Below are 11,063 nucleotides of genomic sequence, written 5' to 3' on the forward strand. Positions count from 1 at the left end.
GTGGTTAGCAGCTTCGTGACGAGGAACGGAATGTACCGACCTGCGTAGCTCTCGCCCGCAATGTAAAATGGGCGGCCCTGGTACGTCGAGTACGTGTCGAAGAAGACGCGGAGGAACTCGTGGGTGTTGGCGGCCGTCGTGTTGTCGTTGTAGTCGGCTGCGTGTAGCAGAGGCCTGCTGAACCCGACGCCAGCCGGAGCTTCGAGGAACACCATGTTGGCATGGCGGTTCCAGGCATACTTGTTGTGTTTCACCGTTAAGTCAGATTGGACGACGAACGGCCCGAGCTCCGTGAAGAATCCTCCGAGGGACGAGCACCCGGGGCCGCCGTTGAGCCACAGCACGATCGGATCGTTTGCAGGATCGTGCTGGGACTCGACAAGCCAGTAAAAGAGTTCTTGGCCGGCAAGAGGCAGGGCCAGCCGACCAGCGTACTGCTTAAAGTTGATGGGAGCCGAGTCGTTGTAGCCTGGAAGCGAGTGGATTTGATGGTCTTCGGGAGGCGAAGACGCAGCGAAGAATGCGGTGAGACCAACGGCAGCGACAACTCTGAGCCTCAACATGACTCTGGGAGGCTGGGAGGATCGAGTGGCGCCGGATCGACCAAGGCGGGATGGAAAGATCGCAACGTCGAAACTTGAAGTAGGTTAAAAGTACGTTTTATGTTTCGACGTGAAGTTGAAGCACGGGAACCTTCAACTTATCACGTTCCGAGGGCTGGCTGGATCCATCGTCCGCGATCGGCCGTCCAGCGCCGACACACGAGCGCACGAACTCTTGCCTTCTCGCTTGTCCACATGCTGCTTTGATATCTTGTACTCGCTCTCGCGAGTGTTCGTGTCTGGCATGTCGAGGTGCGATGTGGTTGTCTCACCTTGAACGAGGTAAAGTCCAATTGGTGGATATAACGCAGGCGCTGACCACATTAACGTGGATTTGAGAGGGTTTTTTGGGACCCACCAAGGAGGCGTTCGATGGCTGGCTTTGGCATTTTCAACTTTTCACGACACCGATGAAACTCTCCGTCCTGAAGGCTGCCGCGGCGCTGTGTGCGACTCTAACGCCCGCTGCTGCGTTGGATGAGGTGCTCACGGCGCACAAGGTCGAGTCCCTCCCGGGGTACAACGACCCCAAGCCCATCAACTTCAACCAGTACGCAGGGTACTTGGTTCTCCCGTCCACGGGGCAAAAGATGTTTTACTGGTTCGTCGAGTCGGAGACGAACCCGCAGCTGGATCCGATCGTGCTGTGGCTCAACGGCGGCCCCGGGTGCTCATCCCTCGGCGGATTCTTCACCGAGCTCGGGCCGTTCGTCGTCGAGAGCGACTTGACCGTCAAGCGCAACCCGTACGCGTGGAACCGCAAAGCCAACATGTTGTTCCTCGAAAGTCCCGCGGGCGTCGGTTTTTCGTCCCCGCTCTTGAACGAGACCGACTACAACGACGTGACGACTGCCGCCCGCGCCCACGAGTTCCTTCAGCTCTGGTTTGCGTCGTACGCGTCGTTCAAGAACCGCCATTTTTACATCACCGGGGAAAGCTACGCCGGGCAGTACATCCCGTACCTGGTGCACAAACTCGTCAAGGAACCGCTCGACGGGGTCTCGCTTGTCGGGATGGCCATCGGCAACCCTGTCACGGACGACACGATCGATGGCAATGCGTACATGGACTACTACTACTCGCACGGGATGATCTCGCTGGAAACGTACGAGGACATGACGGCCAAGTGCCAGGACAAGATCGGTGTGTACGCGGGCCTGTATGCCACGTCGCCGTGCATTGTCGACTTGAACGTGACGTGCTCGAACGCGTGTGAGGCTGCCGTGAAGGAAGGAGTGATCGCGGCCGACGTGAGTCTCCTCGACCCGTACTTTATCTACGGCGACATTTGCCTCCTCCGCAACAATCAAGTCGGGGCGTTGCAGTACCGCAAGTCGGCCGCGTTGCCGCGCCGGCCGCACACGCCATGCGCGGCCGAGTTTACCAAGGCCTACTTGAACCTGCCCGCTGTCCGCGCAGCCATTCACTCGCACGCAACGATCCCAGCCGAGTGGAACGATTGCAACGACGACGTGGGCAATGTCTACCACCGCAGCCCGTCGAGCTTGCCGCTGTACCCAGACATTTTAGCGACCGAGTTGAAAACGCTCATCTTTAGCGGTGACGCCGACTCGATCGTCAACTTTATCGGGACCGAACGGTGGCTCGGCGGCCAAGGGCTTCGACTCAAAGTCGTCGAGAAGTGGCACGCATGGTTCGGCCCCGACAAACAGCTCGCCGGGTACACGCAAAAGTACGACGGAGTGACGTTCAAGACGGTCAAAGGCGCCGGCCACATGGTCCCATCGACGCGGCCCCTCCATGGCCTGTACATGTTTGAGTGCTTTGTGTACGGAAACGAACTGTGCGCGACGTTCGACTACCCCAAGGACAACTTGGAGTACCTGAGCGGGATGACAACGAGCTCGGGTGACGACACAACTGGCGCTGCGTCGTCGCCGTCCGCGCTGCCCAGCGGAGCGTGGGCCGTGGCATTTGTGGCCCTCGGTGTCGGTCTGACCGTCTTGGGAAGCGTTGGCTACAAGCACTTTCTCACCCGCCGCCGCCGTCAAGATGAAGCGTCGTCGAGCTTGACCAAGCAGACTGTCCCGACGTACTCGGACTAATCTCGTTCTAACGCGACGATGCTGCGTTTGCTGTGATCGAGCTGTTCTGCATCCAGGCAATGCCATTCCACCACATGGACGACGGAGGTGTGCTGCCCCTAGGATGCTGCGTATTCATTCAGCCACTGTTTTGTGTCTCCAACTCGATGGCCAACGGGACCATGGGTGCGCGCGAGTCTCGATGCATACCGGTAAACTCATGTCGCTCTGCGGCGACCAAAGTCGCTGTTTGGCGCAAACCGTGGATCGATTCGGCTACACGAGGACTTCACTCTGTATCACATGCTCACCCTCTTCCACTCCTTTCTTTCCTGCAGCAATCATGCACAGAGCCCAAGGCATGCCCGCGACGCATCGTCGGCGTCATGCGTCGCCGAAAGTACAACTGCGGGAATGGTATCCAAAACGCGCGTACGGTTAATAATATTTTATCCGGAATACGATCGCGTGAGGAATCGCGCGAAAATGGACGTGCCCGACGTGGACGACGCGCCGTCGGAAGAAACAATGCACGGGATCAAGCGGGATGCACTGGAATTCGTTCGCCGATGCAATCGGAAGCATCGACGTGCCTTGCGCGACGAAATCGCTCAAACGTCGAGCAACTGTTCTCGACAAATACAGACGGTCGACGACGGGTCATCCATAGGAAACCTCGTTGCGGTGTACACAACGTGGGTGTCGAGCTCGGACGAGCATGCATCGATTCTCCACGAGCGTTTGTTTCATCGACGCCTTGTGCTGACGTCAAATGCAGTCTTGCATGGGGGCGTTTCCGTGGCAGGGTTGATGGACGACATCGTGGCAGCTCGCCCAGTCCCCGTCATCGTCGCATGGAAGCTCCATGTTCAATGCGCGTTGGATTTCAACCAAGTGCTGTGTCGCCTCGTTTGTCCTGGCGTTCGAAAACGAGCGCATCCTTCTTTGTCCCGTCATATTGATGTCTCGACCCGCGGTGTCCAGGACATCGTGCTTGCCCTCGCGTCAACTCCACCCGCGGCCAAGAACGAGTACTCTGCGATTCTCCGCCACTTCCTCGCATCGTACGTTGATTCTATCGACACGTCGTCCAGAATGTATCACGATCGGACGCCTTCGTCGACTCGTATCGTGCTGCGCGTCGCCATCGACGCGGTCCTGCGATACCTCTGCGACGTCGCCCGCATCGCTGACGGCGCTTCCAAGCATTTTGTTGCCGAAGTCAGCATCTACCTCGATTTTCTGAAGCAAGTATCGCCCGACTTGGCCGCGCATGGCGCCATCCAGACGCTTCTCAAGGCCCAACTTCTCGCCCACGTGCAACTCGCGCCATCGGGTCGCGCAGCTTCGTTGCTGCATCAAGACTTTGCAATCGCGCTTCGACGAGGTTTGACAGAGGCTTCGTTTGCTGCAGTATGTCTTTCATCCATCACGTTCCCAGACGTTCATCTCGATGACGTCGCTCGTGTAGGTGGTACAAGACTACTTCTGGACGCGGCCGTGGCACCTCCACCGGTTCTGGACGCTCGTTTTTGACGCGTTTCATGGCGACGACTTGATCCCGCATGCTCTTGGCGCGGCGCACTCGTTGGCCAGCCATGGTGTCCGCACTCTGAATGCCGCGCATGTCAACGCCAGCGTTTGTCTCGCAGCCCACGTGACGTCGCTGCCGATCTTCCACTCGTGGTTTGAATTGCATTTTGGAAGCGACAAGCCGTCGGCAGATGCACTTATGGGACCACTCGTCGGTGCCAACGGAGCCGCCGATGGCGCGGAAGCCCCTCGATCGGGCAAACAATGCCCTCACCCGGCATCTACGTGCCGCTTGGTCTCGTCGAAGCGGACTATTCAATTTGTCGTGACGTGCTTTGTCGAACGGCTGCCGCACGAAACGTCGCGGGTCCATCTCGACGTGCTCTTCAAAGTGCTCAAGCAGCATTCGAGCATGTACCCGGACTTTGTCCTGCACTACATTCAACTCGCTCGCCGAAAGCTCACCGCGCTCGCCACCGCCGGCGACAACACCGTGGCCATGCCATCCGTTTTCCTGCAAAACCCGCCGACGGTAGACTCGCCACTCGACGTCCTAGAATACATCACGCACTTCCTTGACACGGGTAAAGTATCGGGGAAACTTCGACAGCGCATCCTGCTCCAGGACTCGACGTGGCATGCAAAGCTCAAGCCAGGCCTCTTAGCCGCGCGGGACCTCCACAGCCACGTGCTATCGCTCGGGTGGATGCAGCTGGTCCACACCCTCGCGCGCGACGGCGCGGTCGGACCATCGGAATACGCGCCGTTCGTTGCCAAGATGCACACGATTTTGCAATCTCGCGCGGCTAGGCAAACAGTCGCTGCATCCAGCGTCGTGCACCTCGCACAGGACTTTGTACACGTTGCCACGCGAGCTATCGAACCGTCGCCATCGGATATCGGCGACCGACTCGTTCGTCGGCTCCAGGCAGTCGAAGATGAGTCCAACAAGGTCATCGAATATGTCGACGGCGCCACGATTCTGGCCGTGCACTGGTCGACAAGCCGAGATCTTTTGACCGCCATGTGGACTCACGGCTTGGCATCACATCACGAACGAAGCAAGGCGCTCGAGCACATTCAAACGTTGATCACGAGCGCGCTGGAGATCCACTTGCCAGCGTCGGCATCAGCACCACTCGAGCGGAATGAAAGCGACGATGCTCACACCATCATTTCGCTTGCTCGTCTTGTCTGTGTTGCTGCGAGGACCCACGTCGACGCTGTGACTGCGTTTTTGGATAAACTCGTTCAGCCTCCCATCCTTCAGTGGCATCTTGACCGCCTCCTTCGACTGTGCATCCAATTTGCGACGTGCCTGCCCGGTACTTGCTTGACCACTCGTTCCATTCTACATCGCAGCTGAGCCATTTGTGTGGGCGCGACTAGGCAACGACCGACCTACCGTTCCTCGGAGCGTGCACGGCTTTTTAGCATGGATGCACTTGCGGCACATGTACGGGGGCGTGTTGCACGTTGTGGCCGAGCTCGAGCCGCTTGTGCAGTCGGACGAGTCGGCGGCGCGCAGTCCACATGACACCGCGTTGACGTCGTGGTTGGAATTTGAATTGCACCAGCCGACGCCGCTTTGTGACGAGTCGTCCTCGTACCGGTTTGACTGCTTCACGAGCCACTTCATGCTGCTCCATGAAAGCATTCAAGTCGCTGCCATTACGACGGTTTGCAGCCTTGGAAAGGAACTGCTGCGACACCAAGGTACGATGAGTCCGATGGCTGCATCGATCGATGGTCGTCATGGCCGACTAGCGCACTGCTTTGAAATATCTCCACCAACGTGCCATCCAACGCTTGCTTCAGCCACTCGACTGCCGAATGGACAACTGGTCCGCCCATTATACGTCCAAACACGCCGCGGCTAACGCTCGTTTTCGTAGTTGCACCCCGTGTGGCTGCTGCACGCGCCAACTCGCCCCGAAACGACCTCACCCTTGTGCCGCTTGGACGGTGGGATGGCCCTCTTCCATCAAGTCGTGCCGGTCCTGTTCGCCAACAAGAAAGAGATGAAAGCGGCAAATCTCCTCACGGCCCTCGTCAACACGTTCATCGATGCCGCACACACACTTCTGCTCGCGCAGTCTGCACGGCCCACTGCCACGACGGCCCGAGTCTGCCTTGTTCTCGTGGACCTGCTGCAGGCAGTCCTTGCTCACAGCAATGATCGTGGGGCTACCACCTCCGCGACGAAGCTCCAGCGCACTGTCCGAGCATTCGTGACGACTCATCTCGAAGGACTTGCCCCGTGGCCCCCACGCATCTCGAGCATGCTCCACATTCTGCTACCCAACGTAGCCAACGTCTTCGACTCCATCGCAGACCCGGCCGACGCTTCAGCAACGTGCGACTCGATGTTGATTGCTTCCTTGGTCGTTTCAGTCAAGCACCAGCCCCATCCGCTGCCGAACGTGTACACCCATCTGCACGCCGCCCTGTGCACCCCATCGATGGCGCTTCCACGGCTGTACACCATTGCATCCCTTCACCTCGACGCTGCCATCGACATGACCCTGAACGTGCTTCGCCACTGCATGTCGTGGGCCGAACCGGGCGCGACGCCACGAGCCACAGAGCTCGTGAGGCATCTCCACGACACGTTGTCTGTGCCGCCCAACACACTCGTGGTCCTGGATCGCCTCGTTCGAATGTACTTCGCTTCGTGTTCCAACGAAGGCAGTCCCAGCATGGTCGTTCCCGCCCCGTTTCTCACGACGCTGGTCGAGATGACGCAGCTCGTGCTCGGCCACGATGTCCAGCGCTGCGGCCAGTTGGTGTTGGATTGTGCTATTGTCACGTCGCCGTGTGCAGCAATGTGGTTTCTATTGCTCCAAGTGGACATCGACACATCCGTGGTCGACGATTGCGTCCAAATGCATGGTACTGCTTGGTTGGAGCGCACGTGCATGGCATTCTTGGCCTACCGCCGCATGCCACCGGACAACATCCCGATTCCGTCGACAGCTCACGCCAGGTACATCTCGACAGAGCACTCTAGGCACGGCACAGGATATTTCACGGCGTCGTGCGACTGCTTTAGACTCGCCACCGTGCTCGAAAACGTCCTCGCTAGCGCTCGCCGCCTCGCCGTCCCGTTTGCCACGGCCGAGTACTTGATGCAACTTCGACCGGTGGTGTCCCCCGACCTTCAAACCAAGCTTGAAGCGATTTCGATTCTCGAAGATAATGATGACTTTGCACACGACCCGACGCCGTCTTTCACGTAGCCGATGGTCTGTCAGACTACCCCCATGAGTCGATGAAAACGCCGTGGATGATGTATCAAAATAGCAGCTGCAGCCACCGCATTACAGGCTCGTGTAATCGCCTTGTCTACGACGTCTGCCGAGGCGAGTTTGCGTCCATGCTGCAAACGCTACCACGACTGCGCATGCCCCCATCAGCACCACCGCCACCAATGTCGACCCCATCGAGCTGGCTTGATCAGTGACGCCAATGGCACCTTCCGACGACTGCACGGCTGCAATAATCGGCATTCCCACGTCGCCGCCGACCCCTGTCAGCTTCTCTAGGCCGTCGGACGGGTACACGAACGACTCACACGCTGCATCGCCGTACAGAAAGCACTCAAACATGTAGAGCGCGTGGAGTGGCCGGACCGCCGCGACCATGTGGCCCGCGCCTTTGACCGTTTTGAACGTCAAGTTGGTGTAGTCTTGCGTGTACCCGGCGAGTTGTTGGTCGGGACCAAACCACGCGCGCCAGTCGCGGACAACGGTCAAGTTGAGGCCCTCGTCTGTAATCCACCGTTCCGTTCCGATGAAGTTGACGACCGAGTCGGCATCGCCGCTGTAGATCAATGCCTTCAGCCCTACGATAGTGCAGTGTGTGTGCCATCCAACCACACATTCGAACTAACGACTGCGCGTACCTGCCGACAAGATGCGCGGATACAGCGGCAGCGCGGACGGACTGCGCGAGTACATGCGCGTAACGTTGTGGTTGCAGTCATTCCATGGTACGTGGCCTTCACCAACATGGAGCGCCATTTGAACTGCATTTAGTTGCAAATACGCCTTGGTAAAAACGTCCTGGCACGGCCCGATGTCCCCGCGGGGAAGAATCGCGCGTTGGTGCAGCGGATAGTGCAATGCATTCGCTTGTCCGTTTTCGAGCAAGCACACGTCGCCGTAAATGTTGTACGGATTGAGCTTCTGCTTGTCGACTTGGAGGATGCCAGCATGGAGCGCCGTCGTGCACGCAGCCGAGCAGTTGTGCGACGTGCTCAGACACTTTCGGATCACTTTGCCGACACACGCCGCAGTCGTTTGCTTGTAGTTTTGACGAGAGATCATGCCGTGGGTGTAATAGTAGTCCATGAGCGCGTTGCCGTCGACCTTGTCGTCTGTAGCAGGGTTTCCGATCGAAAATCCGCGCAACGTGACATTCGTGATGGGCGACGACACGAGTTTGTGCACGAGATACGGGATGTACCGACCTGCGTAGCTTTCGCCCATGATGTAGAACGGTCGGCCTTGGTACGTCGGATACATGGCGAAGAATCGCTCGAGAAAATCGTACGCGTTGTCGGTCGTCGTGTCTTCGTTGTACTCGGCAGCGTCCAGTAGGGGAGACGAGAACCCGACCCCTGCGGGGGACTCGAGGAAGAGCAAGTTTGCTTTGCGGTTCCATGCATAAGTATTGCGTTTCACACTCAGATCTCCTTCCACGACGAACGGGCCAAGTTCTGTGAAGAGGCCCGCAAGGGACGAACAGCCAGGGCCGCCGTTGAGCCACAGGACGAGGGGATCCGTGTGGGGGTCGCTCTCCGAGTGCACGAGCCAGTAAAAGAGCTCGACCCCGGGTTTCGACAACGGGATGCGCCCCGCGTACATATCAAAGTCGATGGGATGCTTGTCGTTGTAGTTGGGCAGGGACTTGACTCTGTGGTGTTCATTCGATCCCGCGTTGTTGTCGCCATTGGCATGGACCAGACGAGCCAAGGCATGTCCTTGTCCTGCACCAAATGGAACTGGGGCGCTTGCCATCGCCGCCATCACGATGTTCGCCAGCCACACCATGCATCGTCGCATGCTAGATGCGCGCACAACCAAGAAAATCGAAGAGTATCTTAACGCTATCAATCTGCGCCGCCGAGCATCAAATTCCGGATAAACATTCGGTTACCCGTGCCCTTTCGACCAAAATAGAGATCTTTCAGATGTGATGTATCCGTACATTATCCGGAGTATGGCATGCGCAAATGGGCATGACGGCCATGCGACTACAACGTCGCGTAGCACGCCTTACGGCGATTGAGACGCGCCTTTCGCGCAGCAGAGACTGCCATGGAAACTCCAACTGCAGCGAATACCACCACGAGCAACCGAAACCACCAATGGTTCCACAGGCTGACTGACTCCGCTGCTCCGCCGTCGAGGCGCTTGTCATCCGTGCAATATCCAAGTCTTCACCGCTCAAACACTCCGCTCGTGTAGGAGGGTACGTGAAGTTGCCGCAAACGTCGTGGCCAAACAAAAAACACTCAAACATGTACACGGCATGCAAAGGTTGATCGGCAGGGACCATGTGCCCCGCTCCCTTGACCGTCTTGAACGTGAGGCCGCCGGCGTACTCCTCCGTGTACCCGGCCAACTGGTTGTCCGGGCCAAACCAGGCCTGCCACTTGGACACGACTTTCAATTGGAGCCCCCACGACGATATCCACCGCTGGGTGCCCATAAAGTTGACCACCATGTCGGCATCGCCGCTGTAGACGAGCACCTGGATGCCGTGGGCAAGGATCGGCGGGTACAGCTCCATGGACGAGATGCTTCGAGCGTATTGATGCCCGATGGCATTGCTGCAGCTTCGCCAGACGGTAGGATCGGTTTGGCTAAGATGGAGCACTGCTTGGACGGCAGGTTGTTGTAGGTACTCCTCGGTGAAGGCGTTTGTACATGGCGTCGTGGCAACATCCACCAACGGGCTCGGCAGCGGGCGCAGATTGCGGTACTTGAATGGATATACTTCGGATATGTTCATCAAGCATACGTCGCCATAAATATAGTACCGGTTGAGCGCTGGTTTGTCCATGGCGAGGATGCCATCTTGCAGCGCGTGTTCGCACGCGGCCGTGCAGTTGGCGGTCGATACAACGCACCGCCCGACGTCGCGCCCGCACGCGGCGTTGACGGCCTCGTAGTTTTCCAGCGAGATGAGGCCGTGCGTGTAGTAATAGTCGACGTACGAGTTGTGGTCGATCAAGTAGTTGGTCGACGGATTCCCAACGAGGAACCCGCGCAGGTTGACGTGCGGCAGGGGCGTGGTTAGCAGCTTCGTGACGAGGAACGGAATGTACCGACCTGCGTAGCTCTCGCCCGCAATGTAAAATGGACGGCCCTGGTACGTCGAGTACGTGTCGAAGAAGACGCGGAGGAACTCGTGGGTGTTGGCGGCCGTCGTGTTGTCGTTGTAGTCGGCTGCGTGTAGCAGAGGCCGGCTGAACCCGACGCCAGCCGGAGCTTCGAGGAACACCATGTTGGCATGGCGGTTCCAGGCATACTTGTTGCGTTTCACCGTTAAGTCAGATTGGACGACGAACGGCCCGAGCTCCGTGAAGAATCCTCCGAGGGACGAGCACCCGGGGCCGCCGTTGAGCCACAGCACGATCGGATCGTTTGCAGGATCGTGCTGGGACTCGACAAGCCAGTAAAAGAGTTCTTGGCCGGCAAGAGGCAGGGCCAGCCGACCAGCGTACTGCTTAAAGTTGATGGGAGCCGAGTCGTTGTGGCCAGGAAGGAAATGGACCTCGTGGTGGTCGAAAGCGGGCGACAGATCCAGTGGGAGAGCTGCCAGCGATTTCATGAGGGCGATCAGAGCGGTGAAGAGGAAGGCTTTGGGTGGCATA

General features: G+C 58.3%; 5 protein-coding genes across 5 annotated transcripts; 2 read left to right on the forward strand and 3 right to left on the reverse strand.

Moving 5' to 3' along the window:
• Window positions 1-4: 4 nt before the first annotated feature.
• On the reverse strand, window positions 5-624 carry H310_13465 (hypothetical protein; the record flags this gene model as incomplete). The annotated part of the gene is made up of 2 exons (XM_008880975.1): window positions 37-624; window positions 5-11 (listed from the first exon to the last, which is right to left on the reverse strand). The coding sequence occupies exons 1-2, from the start codon at window positions 561-563 to the stop codon at window positions 5-7; spliced, it is 534 nt and encodes a 177-aa protein (XP_008879197.1). The 5' UTR covers window positions 564-624.
• Window positions 625-1,012: 388 nt separating this feature from the next.
• H310_13466 (hypothetical protein) lies at window positions 1,013-2,704 on the forward strand (the record flags this gene model as incomplete). The annotated part of the gene is made up of 1 exon (XM_008880976.1): window positions 1,013-2,704. The coding sequence occupies one exon, from the start codon at window positions 1,013-1,015 to the stop codon at window positions 2,666-2,668; it is 1,656 nt and encodes a 551-aa protein (XP_008879198.1). The 3' UTR covers window positions 2,669-2,704.
• A 396-nt stretch (window positions 2,705-3,100) lies between these two features.
• H310_13467 (hypothetical protein) lies at window positions 3,101-7,596 on the forward strand. Its single transcript, XM_008880977.1, has 6 exons — window positions 3,101-4,060; window positions 4,119-5,505; window positions 5,570-5,896; window positions 5,948-6,024; window positions 6,076-7,166; window positions 7,233-7,596. Exons 1-6 carry the CDS (start codon window positions 3,134-3,136, stop codon window positions 7,417-7,419), a joined length of 3,996 nt encoding a protein of 1,331 aa, XP_008879199.1. The 5' UTR covers window positions 3,101-3,133; the 3' UTR covers window positions 7,420-7,596.
• Window positions 7,131-9,268, reverse strand: H310_13468 (hypothetical protein). Its single transcript, XM_008880978.1, has 2 exons — window positions 8,085-9,268; window positions 7,131-8,024 (listed from the first exon to the last, which is right to left on the reverse strand). The coding sequence occupies exons 1-2, from the start codon at window positions 9,244-9,246 to the stop codon at window positions 7,501-7,503; spliced, it is 1,686 nt and encodes a 561-aa protein (XP_008879200.1). The 5' UTR covers window positions 9,247-9,268; the 3' UTR covers window positions 7,131-7,500.
• Window positions 9,269-9,437: 169 nt separating this feature from the next.
• H310_13469 (hypothetical protein) lies at window positions 9,438-11,020 on the reverse strand (the record flags this gene model as incomplete). The annotated part of the gene is made up of 2 exons (XM_008880979.1): window positions 9,438-9,514; window positions 9,550-11,020. The coding sequence occupies 2 exons, from the start codon at window positions 11,018-11,020 to the stop codon at window positions 9,438-9,440; spliced, it is 1,548 nt and encodes a 515-aa protein (XP_008879201.1).
• Between the last annotated feature and the right edge of the window lie 43 nt (window positions 11,021-11,063).

The sequence above is a fragment of the Aphanomyces invadans genome (assembly GCF_000520115.1).
Source record: "Aphanomyces invadans strain NJM9701 unplaced genomic scaffold supercont1.51, whole genome shotgun sequence".
Classification (NCBI taxonomy): domain Eukaryota; phylum Oomycota; class Saprolegniomycetes; order Saprolegniales; family Verrucalvaceae; genus Aphanomyces; species Aphanomyces invadans.

Bases quoted from the DNA above. Each gene is read 5' to 3' on its own strand.
- H310_13467 (XM_008880977.1), top strand. From the start codon at position 3,134: ATGGACGTGCCCGACGTGGACGACGCGCCGTCGGAAGAAACAATGCAC. The intron at 4,061-4,118 runs GTATGTCTTTCA...TCGCTCGTGTAG, and splicing joins CAGAGGCTTCGTTTGCTGCA to GTGGTACAAGACTACTTCTG. The intron at 7,167-7,232 runs GTACATCTCGAC...CGACTGCTTTAG, and splicing joins CCGTCGACAGCTCACGCCAG to ACTCGCCACCGTGCTCGAAA.
- H310_13468 (XM_008880978.1), bottom strand. From the start codon at position 9,246: ATGCGACGATGCATGGTGTGGCTGGCGAACATCGTGATGGCGGCGATG. The intron at 8,025-8,084 runs GTACGCGCAGTC...GCACTATCGTAG, and splicing joins TCCGCGCATCTTGTCGGCAG to GGCTGAAGGCATTGATCTAC.